The 17984-nt window shown below is 37.8% G+C and overlaps 1 protein-coding gene across 1 annotated transcript; it reads right to left on the bottom strand.

Moving 5' to 3' along the window:
* Nucleotides 1–2881: 2881 nt before the first annotated feature.
* On the bottom strand, nucleotides 2882–11658 carry otp (orthopedia homeobox). The gene is given in 3 exon segments (NM_001164902.1): nucleotides 2882–3484; nucleotides 10787–11073; nucleotides 11530–11658. Coding segments are annotated over 3 exon segments (969 nt in total). The 5' UTR covers nucleotides 11648–11658; the 3' UTR covers nucleotides 2882–2920.
* Between the last annotated feature and the right edge of the window lie 6326 nt (nucleotides 11659–17984).

Raw genomic sequence — 17984 nt, 5'->3', positions numbered from 1 at the left:
ATCTTGTAATCCTACGACTAACGTAGTTGTACGTCTTTTTTGTAAAATGGGAAATCTAAATTGATATTGTTTATTACATTATCAGACTAAACTAGTCAAATCTAGTGATCCGATTCATTGAAAATATTTTTAAACAGACATATAATAGTCGTTTCAAGTTATAATGACCACGTGGGTAGTAGCGGAATAACATAACAAACTCAAATCACGTATAAATTGACCTATTGGAATCCAACTTTCTAATAACAATGATTTCATTTTTCATTTGAGCTAATCAAAAAAATATAAGAAAATTACCGAAAGATGTCACGTAACCATAATACACTGTTTCAGAAGAAAATAAACATTTTCCGAACAAACAATTCCATCTGTCAGAGTTATTCAGTTTAGTGATTGTAAGGTACTTTCTTCTGATCAATGTATACACCATAAAATGTTGAGATAGTGAATAGGTAATGGTAAATTAACTGCACAATATGAGTTTAAGCGTTCCTCCTAAATTAAGTTTGATTTGAAAACACTGGGTTAGGTTTTTTTTTTTGTATTTGAAGATCAGTTACATTGAAGATATGTTTTTTGTCTAAAGGATAAGTCTTACCAGTAAACCCAAAATAAAATTGGCGGGAAAGTTACGGCAGGTTATCTACGGGGGAGTCGTCACCGACGCATGCGTCAGATGGCCATTGCGTGTCATTGTTCATAAACAAGCGTCTACCCATGAGCCCTTGCGATTTTTTAGCGTGTTATCATTGATTGGGGCTCGCGATCGATTCCCGTGCGTGCGCAGGTGACGACACTCTCGCTTTAATATATCGTTTTTTTTTGTTTAGCTAAAACAGAATCATTCGAACACATTTTTGTTTGTTTTTAGCTTGTTCTGGAAGTGATGTTTTACAAATTTGCAAAATGGAGATGAAACAAATTTTCCTGGTTCGTCACGGTGTTTGTCCGCAGACTGGAGACATTCCAAATTTTCGTGATATTATTTCGACAACTGTACAAACGGACTTCAATTACGTTTAGAAAAGTTGAACTTTAGACAAGTTTGTGGATATATTTAACAGTTAAATTAATCTGCAAGATTACAATAAGCACCTTTAATTCATTATCATGTGTTTATTTTCAGTTAGAAAATGAAACTTTGAAAACAAAAATTTCATTTATGATAAAAACATACATAATATTAATATCCGTATTCAAATGAATGCATTTATGCCTTATATAATGTCTCTTGATGACTCCACCAATATAACGAACACAATTATAAACATTCTCGTGATTTCTTTTTGAAATACTACACTTTTTTATTTGTAAATATTAAAGCGGGAGGGTCGTCACCTGCGCACATGCGAGAATTGAGTCCCAAGCAATACAACACACGCTAAGAACGCAAAGGCTCATAGGTAGACGCTTGTTTGTAAACAATGACACGTTATGGCGACTTTACGCATGCGTAGGTGACAACACCCCGCGCTTTTGAATTTCGGCGTGGAAATTACAGAGTGGTGTGGCATTTAATCTCATTCTACTTTCCGGCAAATGTTATTGTTTATCATTGTTTTACCCACAAAAAAAGTCATCTAAAAATTAAAGGAAAGGAAATCTGTTTGTAAATTTTCTAGTTTCTATAAAAACTGAATTATTTAATGGTTTAAATGTTTCTTGTGTTAAGACTAAACGAAACGTGAAATCAGTTTTAAATGTTAAGTTCCCCTATTATTTGCATCAGAGATGATGTAAATCGTGATGGAAGTGCCAAGGTCAAGTTCTATTCATGCAGGGTTTTGCTAAAAGAAATAACATTATAGGTGGATATATATTTGTTTAACTGTACTATAAGTCCTATCACAACCTCAAAACAACACAAATGTGGTTATGAAGACTTGACGTTTGTCAAGAACGCAAATCATTAGATAGTCGATATTTCCAATAGAATCGCCTTGTAACCTCCTCCTCTTGGACCACCAATATGTATTCTAGTGCCGGGCTTTCCAGTATGGCTATACTGGGGATAACGTTTAAACGAGCCGGAAACTACGTAATAGGCAGTACTAAACGGTAGTTCATCATGTTAATCAGTCATTTTTTAGACACACATCGACATATCATACATGTAACAACACTTCAGATACTATACAATTTCTAGTGGAAGTTTTTATTAATATATTTCATGATGATTACATAAATAAAGTAATAACACTAATATCTCAATGTGCCGGTGACGCCGATTATCTCCCTACCTCTTCGCGTCTTTTGTTCAAATTGAGACTTACAGAACTTCTAATTAATTGCGATCGATTAATTTCGACAACCAATATTCAAATCCGGATTTGGGGATGTATCAAAGTCCCCAATATTAATAAAGTAAAGAATATCACAACAAAAAAGTTCAAATGTCAGTGCACGTCTTTTCATCCTTTTAGGGGAGTGTCAATTTCACTGTGAAAAGAACAAGGGTAACGTACATGGGTTTAAGTGCCTCGGGTGTCAATAATAGTATGCTCGTGTGCGGGCATTGTGCCAGTCAGATCAGACCATCGGCTACACAATCAACGAAATGGGCCTTCGATTTACGAATACAAAAGACTTCCATGTGACAAGAAATGGGAGTAAAAAGTGTAGGTTGCTAAAACGAACAAGTATTACTACTACTGTGCTTGCTCAAACATCAAGTACAATACAAATTCTTTGGTTTCCCCCGCTGCATTGTGGGAGGAAATAAAAATGGTATATTACTCATTTGAATGTTAAAAACAATTCCATTGTTATATCAACATATACTAGTTGTTGCTTGAAATATATATAAGGACATAATGTTTGTGTTTGTCACGTGTGTATCTTACAACTGTTGGTTATGAAATTTTCGAAAAATACAAGAATAAATAAAAATTGAAATAGTCTACATTGTGTGGGCTGTCTTCTATCTGAACCCTCCGTTTAATGTAACAGAATGCTCGAGTGCTTTTCTTCGAAGTTGTGCTATGCTGGTACCCCTCCACATATCACCGGTATCCGGTGAACTACACGACATTGGGGAATTGACTGTGACATTCGTTGGCGAAGATGGAAGTCCCGACGACGTGGAAACTGACGACATAGAGGACATTGACGACATACCCCCACCGAACGACTGATACATCGACGGTTGGACGGAGCCATTACTGGTTACAGAAATGCCCGAACCGAATCCGTTTGGCGATTGATTCATCCCGCCGCCACCTCCTTGGTGGCCGGATAATGACTGTCCTATACCCGTGTGCTGGCGGGGGAGAGTGGGAGGGAGTGTGAGAGGAGGTCCACTTGTCATCTGCGCCGGCATCGGTGGCCAGCGTGTGTCGTTGGTGTGGAACGAACATAAGGAGTCGCCCATCGAGGACGGGAATTGCGGTAAACCGTGGGAGGGCATGAGAGCCCCGGGTGTGCGGAACACATTAGTTTGCTTCTTGCGCTTCTTCCACTTTGCACGACGGTTCTGGAACCAGACCTGAAATTAAACAAACAACAAACATAAACATCAGTAACCACAAATAAATGTTCAATGCTTCCCTCATTACCGTTTTTTTTTTTTTAATTTCTCCACTGTTAGTTGTCTGCTTTATCGACGCTCGTTTTAGTACCCCGCTCTTATCACAACTATCTTTATAAAAAAAGCACAATGCAGATGTGCGATGTGAGCACTGTAACAATACAAAGTTGTCATTTACAAGAGTCGCTGATCGATGGACGGTCCGATTTCATCTAAACACTCTATTAAACCGAAACGGCAGACGCGGTATAAGTACTGTACACAGCGTTGAATGCACTTTTATCCTCTAGGGCTAGCCACTAACAACAGTGTTAATGCAGCAGATCTAAAACTGTACAACACCTTCACGGTATATCCATCTATGTTGCCACATCTGCAACTGAAGCAAATCCTAAATTTTCGGCAATGTCATTAATTTCTTTGTTTCCTAATGACCTACTGATGGGGCCTCTTCCACACGCCATTAAACCCGACAGATATGTAAGATTTGTCTACATTCAGATTCGTATCATGTTTTAGCCGAATCATCACAAATCCATTGGGTTTGGTCTCAGTTACTTTAACAAAAAATAGTTTGAAATTATTGGATATAGTTTTGTTTCTCGTTATCCAAGACGATCTGGCAATGAACTTCACAACGAAACAAGTGATTAAAAAAACACTGATGTAACCATATAACTAAAGCAAAACATCCTGAGTGAGTAATCATTTACGTTTCGGTAAAGTATAGTTGTGTTTTCTAAGCGTAAATCTAATTTGTGAATGTTTACAAAGACCGAAGTGAACTTATACAGCGACACAAATTAAGGCTAAGATTGATTATTTTCGTCGCAGCTGTGAACTCCTGATATAAACTGAAATGTACAAATGAAATTGCGAAAATAGAAGAAATCTACACAGAAATTTAAAATGCCACAGTTGAAATAGCTGTGTAAATTAGAGTCAATTCATTGTTAATTCAATCCGGGTACTGTGGATTAATGAGTTGATGTCGATAACAGTGATCGTTATATACCGTTAGGTTCCCCGAGCCCCATGCATCATCAACGGAACCCTGACCCTCGCATGTAATTAAGAAAAATGATTGCACACGCTAAGAGTCGTCCCATTTCTAATTACCACTGAGAAAAAGAAAAATATCACTTTATTTAAATACACATCGCAAAATTCGAAACAGCGGTCGTTGTCGGGCTGATTGTTGTCGGCGTCCATTAGTTTACGCTAGAAGTGTATTTATCTAGTAGTTTATGACTGGTGTAACCGACAATGCATGTCGTTGCCTGTATCGGTCATTAAGAGGGTCCATTTCTTGAAGTTAATGATTCCAAGTGTATTACTGTTATGTGGTACAGATGGCAGAACCGATCTACATATTAACAGAGTTAACAACGTGCCATTGCTAAACGACTCCGCTGTGCTAGGGAGAAATCCCTTAAATATCGCGAACTCTGTTAAAAATACATTAGCTCTGTATTCGTTTTAATTTCTCCGCATTGAAGAATGCCTCCCCTGAGGACATCGTTCAACCCTCAGAGGGGAACTACGCTTCAGGACATTTCGCTAGCCTAAGAATCGTAATATTTTGTGACTCTCTCATGATCGATTTTTTATGGCGCCAAATGTGATTTCACAATTTTTAGAACGATAACGGGTGCATTTCGCTTGAAACAATGTTATTTTCTTCAAGAATATAAAATTGTTAGCAGTACGCCGGATCCATACTTTATATTTTACGCATAATTACTGTTGACGCAAATAGCTATTCAATATTCATATCGAATAGATTAATCTTGTTTTTGTTTTAGTTTAATCTTCATTACTCTCCCCTCCTTCTTGTTTGTTTTCCTATGCATCGAAATATAAACGTCCTATTTAACCGTCCCGCGTGTTTACCAGCAATGCTTTCAGCGGACGGTATACCTGTAATAAAGCAATAACCCACAAACTTTCAGAATGAGTTATTTTTTTTACTACTATTTTACCGATAGGGCTTTACGTTCCGAGTGAATGGTATTGTGTAAGCGCCTCGGGCGGAAAAAATACGGAAATCAAGTTTCGGCTTGAGTGTAACCATTAAAATATAATTATGGTTGGACGATAGGCACAGATGTAAACAGTTTAATTTTCAATCGAGAAACGTTATAGAACGTTCTGTTTTTTTGTTTTAGCATTTTCGAATTACAACGTGTATTTTAGTAAGTTATCAGGACTCTGTTAATAATTGATACTAATTGTCTAAGGTAGCAATTCGGTTAACAGTCGTAAAGTAGGAAAATGACAAATGGTCGTTCCTCTGCGAGATCTTTCGTTTTCTCTCTCGACTCTCAGCTATCATTCGCCCAGGAATTCGCCCAAAATGATAGATTACGCTGTCACTAGGACTGATAAATCCATGCCGTTTTTATGCTACATTGCACCGTAGCCGTCCGTAATCGCATAGTTGATTTATCCCGACAACAACGCATGCTCTCGGCTCAATGCACCCCGTTATGGCGGCGTGAAAACCCTCCGCATGCGTCCAAATTTAAACATGTTTGAAAACAACAATATCATGATTTCAGAGAAGCGTAAAGCACGGCAATAAACACCACTTTCCGGGCGTGAATTGTTGGCGGTACTGAATAACCATAGCCAATCAGACCGCTACACGTATTACCATTATCAGTAACACGATTACTACACTCGATAACGCGCAATTTAGTAGACAAGGCACTTGGAACGCAGTCAGAGTGTTTCTAACATTATTCGCTACAATGGACCCCGAAGCTGCATAGGCGAAGCTGTCAGAGTCTCACGATTTTATGAGCACTTTCGAATTATGCGTGAGTACGCTTTTGGAGGCTCGGGAGGATTCCTCTCAAAACGTGAAATCGATCACACAACGAAGTCCACTTCCACTAGGTCGCCGCGAATTATTAGCCTGCAATGATGGAGGGGGTCACGAAATCTCTCAAATATTATTCATCGTATAATTAAGGATTTACTACCATACGAATGTGTAGGTGTCCGACATGACAATGGTAAAAATGCTCTGTTTGTGACAAGAAATAGCGAAGAATCTTGAAAAAAAAAATAATGATGAAAAAAAAAACGGTGAAGAGATATATCTATGAGTAGACTGATTTATTGCTTTAGTTTTCCACATGCAATTTTTATGAGGTGTAATTTTGTTTTTATGGACCCTACGGTCAATATTCCTGGCTAATTCCTCGCCAACCTGACATTGATTTATCAGTCTAATCTCACTTTTAGCCTGACTTCAATTTCGTTAGTAATATTTTCCGCGAATCGTCATCACAAACACGTTTCTTGATGGAGTGTCCTGCAAATTGTCTGGCTGACGGCTTTCGAGGTGGCGCGAAATTTTCCAATTTGTAGCGGGCATCGGTGGTCTTTCGGGGGGTGGCGAAATCTTCACCAGTGTATTGAGTATAAATCACCGTACCAAATCGATGAACAAGCTCGGGAGAGATGTCTGAGCGTGATAAGAGGGCGAGAGCAACGAAGTGAAAACGACACCTAGGATACGCGATGTTTTTAAAAGGATAATGATCCTGCGAACATTGCAATCTCAATTTTCTCGAATCCGAGGTTTAAAGTGCTACGCGCAATCACTTGAATCGCGTTTGGGCGTAAAAGTGGCGTTCTGTATTATGGGTTCTTCGCGCCGTACCCGATAATGGATATTGAACTCGTATTGCGTCTAACGCTAATCATAACGTATGTATTTCACTCGTAACCATGGTTAATTGGATATCTACTATCATCTCATAATACAGATTGATGCACTCTAATTGGATATCAATAATCCAATCTTAAGTCACTGAGAATGCAATCGACATACCATAATCTTGTTATGACAACACTAGTCTAAGCACACAGTTTAAGCTTTCTAATGCGCGATCAATACATTAGATTCGCCACGTTGTTCCATGGTACTCTCCAATGACATACCTCCCTCTTCGAATTCGATTGACTTTAAAATTATCATCAATAATTATTATCAACAAAAATGCTGGGTTTAATTTTTGGTAATTGCCGAAAATGTTACAATCGATAAACAAAACAAATGGTTTCTTGTATATTTACAGAGTAATTTCTAGCAAAATGGACAATATATTTACCTTAATTCTAGACATATTGAATAGTTATTATATATTTTCGGTTTTAACCATGTGTTTTTGCTGTGATTTTTTTCTGGGGAGTAGGTACGAAGTAATTTAAGTAATTAATTACAGTAAATTACAAAGGAGTGGCATCATTTCTGCTATTGTTTAAGATCTAAGGGCTAAGGATTTTAGGTATAAAGAAAGTACATTGCCTTCGCATCTTGCTTTCTTTATTGTGTTAATTGCTAAGTACAATAAACAATACCGCACTCGCGTGGCTTGGTTGGGGGCTTGCTTGCTCAGTGAGTATTGACTAGTCATTTAAATAAGTACGTAACCACTTTAAAAATTATAGAATAGTGAATTCATCAATTGTTCGTGGAACAATACGACGTGGGTATGAAAAGTTCGGTTAATAATAAATATGACTGTTTTCCTTTGGGGAGACTTCCACGTTCTCATGGGTGAGCATCAGTGATGGTGTCTCACGCTGTATTTGGGAATATCGGACGACCGTGTCTTGAACAACCGCTGCGGATGATGCTGGTGTAGTGGTTATGTCTGGATTTAAAAATGAATACACTCGAAATTAGATTGTGTTTTGAGAAAAAATGAAATAAAAGTGTTTCGCTTCGAAGGTGAATATTGGGAAACTGAATGTCACATGAAGACTCATATTGGTTGAGAAGATATCCGTCGTGTTTAATGTTTAAGTCGTACAATAATTAAATCAAGTATTACTAGTATTGGCTGAGATAACTCAGAATCCATGTCCAGCCTTCAGCCTGAACTGACCACCAGCGCAGTTTTACGGTGTTCGACACCATTATGAATTAGCGCTTACATAACAGTGTACTACCATGTACCTTTATAGAGCTATTATCATTCATATCTAATATTAGAGATGTTTAAATATTAGAGATACAGGTATCAATTATCAATCAACTACTTGTAGTATTACCTACACATTAGAAGGACGTCTTTTGAATTGTGATTTTTTATACGGTAACAATAACCAAATAAAATAATACACGGAATACCAATGTTAATCTGATTAAGTTCATATTTCGTATCTTGCTCGCAGTATTACTCAAAAAAATCGAGTTTTCTTTTCTCGAAAAAACAAATCTACTAAAGTCTCAATGTCTTAATATTGTTATTTCTTTAGTTCAATTTGAAGTGGTATGAATAAATCCGATGAAAGTACATTTCCGCGGGAATAAACCTAGCATGAAATATAGGAATACGTTTAGAGTCCGCGGAATCACGAGCAGTGAAGACTGTTGCTATTTCGTAAATTGATCTCGTTCAGGAATAGAAATCTGTAATTTAAGCTGAAAGGGATATCCTGACAATTTTATTGTTGACCGAAGCAATCGTGGGTGAACTAAATACACGTATCGCGTACACATCGATATTTGTACTGTGTGGGACCCGTTTAGCGGCGATCGAGGAATTATCGTAACATGGAATGCTGGTGTGCGGGCAATCTCCGACACGGCGTTTTGGGAATCCCGAGCCACCACCATACTATGTGCTCCGCCTTTGTGTGCTTCAGATCGACTTCTATTTAATTCCCATATTGATTCCCATTGTATTTCAAAGCTAGTTTAGTAATTATTACGGGAAGATTGTTTTGATTTTTTAAAGGCGTTTCGGGACAACTCGACGTAATAGCGCAATCCTGTGGATATCAAAATCATATGCGATTGGATATTTTTTTGTTTTATTCAATATTGATATCAGCGTCAAATTTTAGTTTAGTATTAATTGACTGTTTTTGTTGGTTTGCTTGAAAACAAATGAGCTGAAATACGTGTACTGGTAAAAAAGATGCGACAACGCAACTGCTAAAAATACGTTTAAGAAAGAAAGCAAGGTGGATATTTTGTTTATAAAACAAATTTATTTATGATTGGGGTAAAACTAATATTATTTGAACATTTTTACGTTGTTCTGTTTATAGATATTGTTATTGCCAGAATAACAATCGTATAGCAAGAAGTAGCCCCGCAAAGATTTGAATAGTTAATGTGTAACGTGAACGGGCAGATGAAAGTCGCTGAATTACCGCATTTGTGTTGTCATCGACGCAAGCGAAATATGAATGTTTTTTTTATCTAAATACATTATCGCCAGTTTACTTTAATATATGACTTTTTATCCTATCGAAATAACAACACAAAGGAGTATTTTCCGAATGATTGCAGCTTTTGTTTCGTAGAATACATTGCGCGTCAAAAGAAATCGATGACGACGATAGTGCTAGGTCACGCCACTCAGCATTGACTCGCCGCGTCGTACAATTAACAAGTTATTGACAAGTGGCAATCTAATCTTATCAAGTAATGTTTAATTAGTTTTTTTACAAACAAAAAGATAAACGTAATTTGCAACAACAAAATGAAAATCACGGTGCTGCTGGAGTACCATACACCAAATTCAAGAAATCCGCGATGAATTCATCTTACGGAGTTGTAGAGAAGCGCGATGTTCTAGTATTATCCGCACATTTTATTTGATTTGATTTATATTTCCATTCAGCAGCCTTTTATTAAATACAAAATAATCGCCGTTTTGATTAGATTTTATAAATTAGCTTAATGAGTTACAAACGAACGCTAATGAAGACGTGATGCTGTGTGCCGTTTCCACGGCAGTCTGATGAAGGGTATACGCGTATTATTTTTTACGATGTGGCATGTATTTTACCTTATATATGATGCGTTGACCAGATCACGATTAGTGTAATGTTCCGAACGATGAATAATCTAACTGATTCGGTTAAAATGCCAATGGAAAATACCCTTAACTTTATTTCATAGACGGTTCAACCACACGTGCATTGGACACTAAAACTAATTTGCGGAACATTAATAACACCAATTTCTAGCGTGCAGTTACAATTCGTCCATTTTGCGCAACTCTAATGCCGGACTAAGAAACTCTAAATATAGCTGAATTAACACTTTCATTAGCAGTGGACATAGCCAGCAGAATTGCCATGAACATTAACACATACTAGATCAATGTTTTGAAATGATATTTTCGAATGTTGCCACCACTACAATTGGCGAACTTTTAGAAAACGTGAAAAATTTAAATGATGTCCAGCTTTGGCCTGGTAAATTTTTGAGAATGTTTATCTTACCTGTACTCGGGATTCTGTCAGCCCAACTCTCATAGCGATTTCCTCCCGCATGAAGATGTCTGGATAATGCGTCTTTGCGAAATTTCGTTCCAACTCGTTCAGTTGTGCCGGCGTGAAACGTGTCCGGTGTCTTTTCTGTTTCAGGGGTTTGTCGTCGTTGCTTTCTTGGTTACAACCCATGTGAGAACCATCGTTACCGCCGTGGCCTGACGATGTGTCTTTCAACAACGTTGTACCATCAGAATCCAAAGACAACTTATCGTTGTTATCGTGTTCATCTTTGACACCTGCAATAGACAGAGAAAATTGAACCACATAAAACAGCGCTCCGGGTTAAGACATAAATTGTACGTTTCGATTCTGTTTTTATTGGCTAAATGGGACGGAATGGGAGCGAATTACATGAATTAGTGAACACCCCGGGGCGATTCGCTCGCACACAAACATCATATAAACTCTAATCAACCTTTCAGAATGAGAGAAATTTCGAAAAATACAGTCATTCAGAAAAGGGGGTCGAATAGTCGACAAAAATTATGACAACGACGATATTGAAAAGAGAAATAACGAAAATGACAAGAGTTACAAACAGACCGGCAAAGAAATAAAATTATCTAATTATTTGAGAGTCTCGTTGTATCACCAAATTAGATTGAAAGGTTAGATTAGTGCCAATTTAGTCAAAATCAAAATAACTCAACGTCCTCTTTTCACGAGCAAAATGACGATTTGCGATCACTTACCTTGGCTCAAAACTGCCGAGTTGAGTTTGTTCATGGTATTGTTATTGTTGAGTGCGGCGTGTGAGAGAAACGGGTCCGATGCGGTATGCATCTGCACGTGGAGGCTAGCTGCTTCCATCTCTACAGCTTACACCAAACTGTACCCTCTCCTGTTAAATGACTACTGGTATTAGTAAGAGGCGGTGCCCTTGGTTCGCGAGGTGACATCCTTAAACAGCATAAAACGAGCGCGTTGATTGGCCACATTATCTGGCGTCCAATCAGGTGTCGCGCTTTCCCTCATTGTCAAGCAAGTGATACACGTCAAGTTATAATCGAACACTGTCCCCTGTACAATAATCTCATTAATATTAAATTAAGCTCATTAAGCGGGCAAGCCAAAAATCGACTTTAGTGCATTTTACCACATTTCAGTTAATTATGACTTTGAACAATAATAAAATGTCGATTTTTGGGCGAGTTAAACAAATCACCACCACCACCGTAATTGTTGTTGTTGATAAAATATGAGAGTTTTTTTTTACTCGAGACCAAGTCACATATTTGAAGGTCGGTGAATTCATACGGAATACACAAATTCAAGATAGGCTGACCTAAAAGACACCGTTTAGTTCTTTTGATAATGAGAAATGTTCCACACACATAGAGTACTTGCAAATCCCGCAAACCTCTATGAATACAATCATCATATAAACATTATATATATATTTTTTTCATGAAAATAAATTGCTATATCATTCTTTAGAAATTGTTTTGTTTGGAATCGTATGAAACCACTCATTTTATTTATCTTTCCGGAAAATGATGATGGGTTTATTTTGATGGGTGTTTTATGGTTAATATTATATACTTTGTGGAATGCGGTAAATGTATGTATTTACGTTGTCGATTCTCAAAAGGAACTACTGCGTCAGCGTGGTTTGCCATTCAACATGCGTTAAGAGGAACGTTCTTCGCATTAATCTCATTTCTCGCATTTTACTATTTTTGTTAATGAGTTGGTGTTTTTAAAATAAATATATGCAGACAACAATAATTTGTTTTTTTGTTTTTGGAAAAATAGTATATTTTGAAAAATAACAGCTGTGGTAAGAGCAAGTGTGGGAACTATATGAAGGTACTACATTCTATGCTGCGTGTTCTATAGAACCCGTAGCAATGAAGACTGGTTTTGCCTGGCACCGTCTGTAACTCAAAGTTCGACATAGAAACAATGCCGGGACTCGACTGTACATGACGTAACAATAAGCCAAATATAGAATCTCCGGCAAGCACCCGTATGTCGTATTACGTTACAATGTAACACGCGTCGGAGGTGTTGACTATTTTATTCAATATCAAACATCTTCAAATATTAACTTTTAGTGTCAGCAAACAATTCCAGCGCTTTGTATGTCCGCATCCGTGTAAATAAAATAGAAAGATAAACCATACATTTTACTCAACACAGAACGAACCAAATAATCAGTATGATGCTGATAGAGGGCGGTGGCAGCCCGTGAATACGAAGGTCGGGCGGTTCAGTGGAACACACCAGTACGGTCCTTATATTTATATATGATAAAGCCGTTAAATGTTTATAATCTGAGAATGAAAAATGCAATGTTGTTGATATATGAGGAAATTTTATACTAAGTTAGACGTGTTTTAAAATATCTATCCCTTTACATGGGCGAGTCAAGTGGGCCGATCAGACAATAGAGTTTTAATTGCATATTATTCCTCTACGTAAATTATAAACTGCTAGACAACAATTTAACCAACATATTTATATCTAAGTATTTTTTTTAAATTGAACAAGCAAGAATATACATATTAATTAGATTTTATTTAAAAGAAAACATCCGTTAAAAGGGTAAATTATTGGTGTCCTTGTCAAGACCACTATTGTCGAGAACATCACTTGTTTATTAGCTATGCCTCCTTAGTGAAAATGTGCGTCATTAGTGGCGTCAATGGCAACCACGGGAGTTGTGAGTTCTCTAAACACGGTGTTTGTAAATAAGGACGCGGTTGTTACATAATGTAGTCGCGGATGAGTTTGAAAACTGTTTAATATAGTTCGAACGGCCTTGGGGATTTCCATTATCTCGGAGAATTCAAATCAAGAATGGAAATAGAATTGTCATTTGTAATATCTCCTCTCTTCTGTTTCAGAAGAAAATACCACAATGAACAGATGCGATCTTCTCTCATCCGTGTGACACGCTCGGGTAGCTCAAAGCCGTCATGAGAGGTCTAATTGTACTGGCATTTTTTCTTCCATCCTTCGTTTAACACTGGACAACTTTAATTGCAGAGACGGGTAATGCACGGGGATAGGGTTCATATTGTCACGCACCTGCACAAAGATTTGATTTTGACATATATCGAACGTCAACTCACTTTCTCGGTAGCAATGAGCAAGCGTTTCTCGGAACGAATGAAAACATGCTCTAAATCAAATAGAGAAAGCCAGCCGCAGTTAGTTTTAATGACCACTTAAACGTGAAATGTGTGAATGTTGGGACCTTATAACATAATTATTGAAATGTATATAAGGGACTCAGTAAAGGGGCAGCGTATTGATATGAATGCTGATGACACCAGACGGATGAAAACTTCCTCTTCAGTTATGGTAGATGCAAAACGACAAGGCGAAATAGACGTAATGATAATGGACACCGATATCAAACAACACTTGTCATATTTCGGTGCGCGTCGTATTATTAGAAATCAACGCCACTTTGTGAAACTAATGTACAATTATTGCGCAATTTATCACTTAAGTAAAACACCCAACACCTCGCATAATCTAAAAAAGAGGTTCCGGAATTATTCTGTCGGTAATTCGCAAATTGGTTTCACTTATGTTTCATAGTAACAACCTCGGGATCTCGATCCCACCTTGTACGCAGACATGTAGTGACGAATACGTAACATGGAGAATTATGAAAAATGTCACGAACATGAGGGGAGCGGAAAAAATTGTGTCGTCATGATGTTTGGGGGGATTTTTCCGTTGTATCATACATCTTGATAATTGCAATTTTAAATGCGTACTCCAAAGATGTCGTATTTGTGAATTCAGTTTGTCAGCTGGATTGCAAACTATGCTTGATGCAGAGACAGACATATAACCGACTCGCGTTAGCCGCGCATTGAAGCAAGGACCCGGATGTCAACTGGTGACACGTGACGTCGAGAAAACTTGGCGTGAAGAAGTTATATCTACTGATACAACTGCGCACGAGTTACGTCTGAACAGTGTGTCGCATTACAAGAATCAGCGCATGTAAAATGCAAATAAAATAGACACAGTCAAAGATTCTTCACCCGCAGTCGCCTCCTAAAAATAAATATAAATGTTAAACGTAAAAAATGTGACAAAACAAACAAAAGAATGAATTGGGATTTGTTTAATTGGGATTGTAATTGTGATGTCAGAACAAAGAATTGAAATGACGATAATTAATTCAACTCCATTCGGATATGTGATTATGAGAGGCTTTCATATATATCACCGGGACACAACTTTAAAAGTTGAGATTGGAGAAAACATAAATATTCAATAAATCATATAATTCGAGAAACTCTGGATAAGAGAGGGGTTCGTGAATATAATGAGACAACATATTCTTAAACGATATTGCTTATTTTGTAAAAAAAAAAAAAAATTAAAAGTCTGTCTCGCAATCACTGAGAAAAGTCTTGTTGTGTATTTCTACAATAAAAAAAACGATTCTGCTTTGAGGTACAAGAATTGTGTAGTGGCTTAAATTGGATTGATCGCTGCTGATCAGATATAATGATCGACGTCAGAGTCTCTCTGTAGGCGCTGTTATAAATAACCGTAGTTTTTATTAAATTCAAACTTTCATTTGCCACTGCTTAGAGAGGGGGTCTTCCGTTCCCGCCTCGCTGCTGATATTAACTGACGACAAAAGCCGTATTGTGAAGCTTTGCTTATACTGTATGCTACCAGCGGGACGCAAATCGTTTTTCTTTTCGTAGTTGCAGTTATTGTCGGGCATACGGATCGTTTTTTATGCTTCTGTCGCTTTCCAGTATAAATTAACAGGCACAGAATTACCTTGTCTACCCTGCTAAGCTTGCTCAATATTACAATGGCAAAGCACGATTTGTTTCGGGGGATACGTTTTTGCTGCGAGTAAAGGAAGTTGAAAAGTTAACGTTGTATTGCTTCCCGGATCACCATGGCAACGAGGCAAGGCCTTCCGTCGGGCCATCGATGGCTTTTTCAATTTGCCTGCTCATTGATCAAATCTGGTGCTTTTAGCATTTCAATGCTTTTTGCGGGGGGAAATCAAATGTGAGGCGATTTATGAAAAAAAAAGCTCGCGCGAACTCGGAAGTTCTTAAACCAGGTTGTGTGAAAGCTGGAAAAAAACAGGAGAAAGTGAGACTGACATTAAATGGACCTTCTACTAAGTGAGCCAGGATGCTCCTTTCCCGGTCTGTTAGAGGTTGTCATTATCCTTTTAAGGCTATTTTCTTTGCAACCCATGCATGCTCAGGACTTCCTGAAACGTACAAGTAAAACAACTTAGGGCTTGCGAGAGATTGTATGTGAAGCCTTTCCAAGACGTACAGGGAGCAATTTAAAAATTAAGGCCTACAATGAAAGGGTGCATTATGTTGAATCGCTTAAAAGCCGCTCTCTTCCTGTGAACAACCGACAACCGTGTTTCAAAGCAGCATTCAAAATTACGTTCGTACAATCACACACTAATGTGAACTTCGGCTTTGACATGTTTTTGCCTTTCTTGTCTTGTTCGGTCGTTTAATCAGGGGGTCAAAAAAAATGCACACGTACAGAGAGAATGTCTGGAATAGTGAAAGGATCAATCCACTTTATATCGCTCAAGGACCGACAAGAGCTGTCACATCAACTTTGTTTTGTTTCTCTCTGTGTTTGTGATTCTTGAAGCGATGGCTTCTCGACCCCCCAATTCTCGCGTTTACTGTGAATTACAATGCTGGACACGTAGCTCGCAAACGAACGATACGACAACGGAAACGAACGAGAAAATCCGTATGCACCTGTGAACTAGCAAACGAGCTCTCCCGCCAGGCTATTGTGACTCAGTGGGAATTTCTTCAACTAATAAGGGTTTTTTCTCCTATTAAAATTACCCTTCGTGTGTAATATTCTGAACATTTCTATTTTAACGACTCAAAAACCCAAATTTCGATCTTCCATATTCCTTCTCTGTCTATTTCTTTCTCAAAACTCCAATTGCAGACACTACATATCAATGTCACTTTCTATTTTAAGTGCAATATAACGCCGTATTCCCTTAGCAATTCTATTCATCTATGTGTGTGTGATCTGTTATTCCCCTGGCCAGTCACAGCGATGCTCTGAGGCGTAGTAGTTCGGTAATTAACTTTATTCGTCGTCTACTCTACCAATCTTTATTGGATGATTTTTTGTCACGGCATTGTTACTATTTGTTGAATGAAATGAACATCGGTGTTAATTTCATAGATTTGCATCCACCCATTCTGACTTAAGATCGCAATAACATAAAAAAAAATCTCCAAGTACGAAATTCGACCTTAGTTGAAATATTCTCTACACTGGTCGTTACTGTTGCAGAGGTCGTAGAGTAAAGTAAAGGTTCATTTGTTACTATTACTAAATAAAACAAGTCATCCCCATTAAGCTTTTCACCGCCGATAAATGACCTTGAACGAAAGTAACTAAAGTACTATATTTCCATCACGGCTGATCTAATCGTTAATTCCTAGCTTTTGTTGTGCTGTATGACGTTAGGGAAAATGTTAATCTATCAAAAAATGGGAAAGTCGGTCACTTATTGAGCAGCCTACTTCTCCCTCTCTGTATTTCAGTTAATTAGGAAAACTAGTAATATGAGAAGAAGAAAAATTGTATTCAACGTAAAAAACGTTTACCTCTAAAGTGTGTTTATGCCTATCACGGTACATATCTGTGATCATCTCATTCTGTTCTTAAATTCAATTGGCAATTACATTGTAAGCGTTTTGAAGAATTACAATTATAACCTGTTACAAAACCACATTCGCATGTCTTCTGTCGGAGTTTTACCAAATTGTAACCATGGCTCCAAACTCTACGCGCGGTGTCTGTCGCTCCCACCTGTTAGCAATTACAGGATTGGCTCCGTGTAAGCATAGAGCTAAACGTCATTGTTTACCTTCGTGGCGTGAGTGTCACAGTCGCGAAAGAAACCTAAGCATATCGAAACATGCTTTCATCATTATTGAAACCCGGACCAAAATCAAGTGTAACCAATGATAATTATAGTGCATCTATTGTTTGGTCGGATTATAATGATCCCCACGATTGATACTATAATAAGTTATTAAAAATCCTAGTCGAGTGCCCCCACGCTGTTTGCCTTTTAAATTTGCTGGCATTGGGGTGACTTTTGTATTTTGGCTGGCGGCATAATCTGTTTTCCACCCCG

The sequence above is a fragment of the Saccoglossus kowalevskii genome, chromosome 13 (genome assembly GCF_978046115.1).
Source record: "Saccoglossus kowalevskii chromosome 13, keSacKowa6.1, whole genome shotgun sequence".
Taxonomy (NCBI): domain Eukaryota; kingdom Metazoa; phylum Hemichordata; class Enteropneusta; family Harrimaniidae; genus Saccoglossus; species Saccoglossus kowalevskii.
This window is presented reverse-complemented; position numbering and strand designations above follow the sequence as displayed.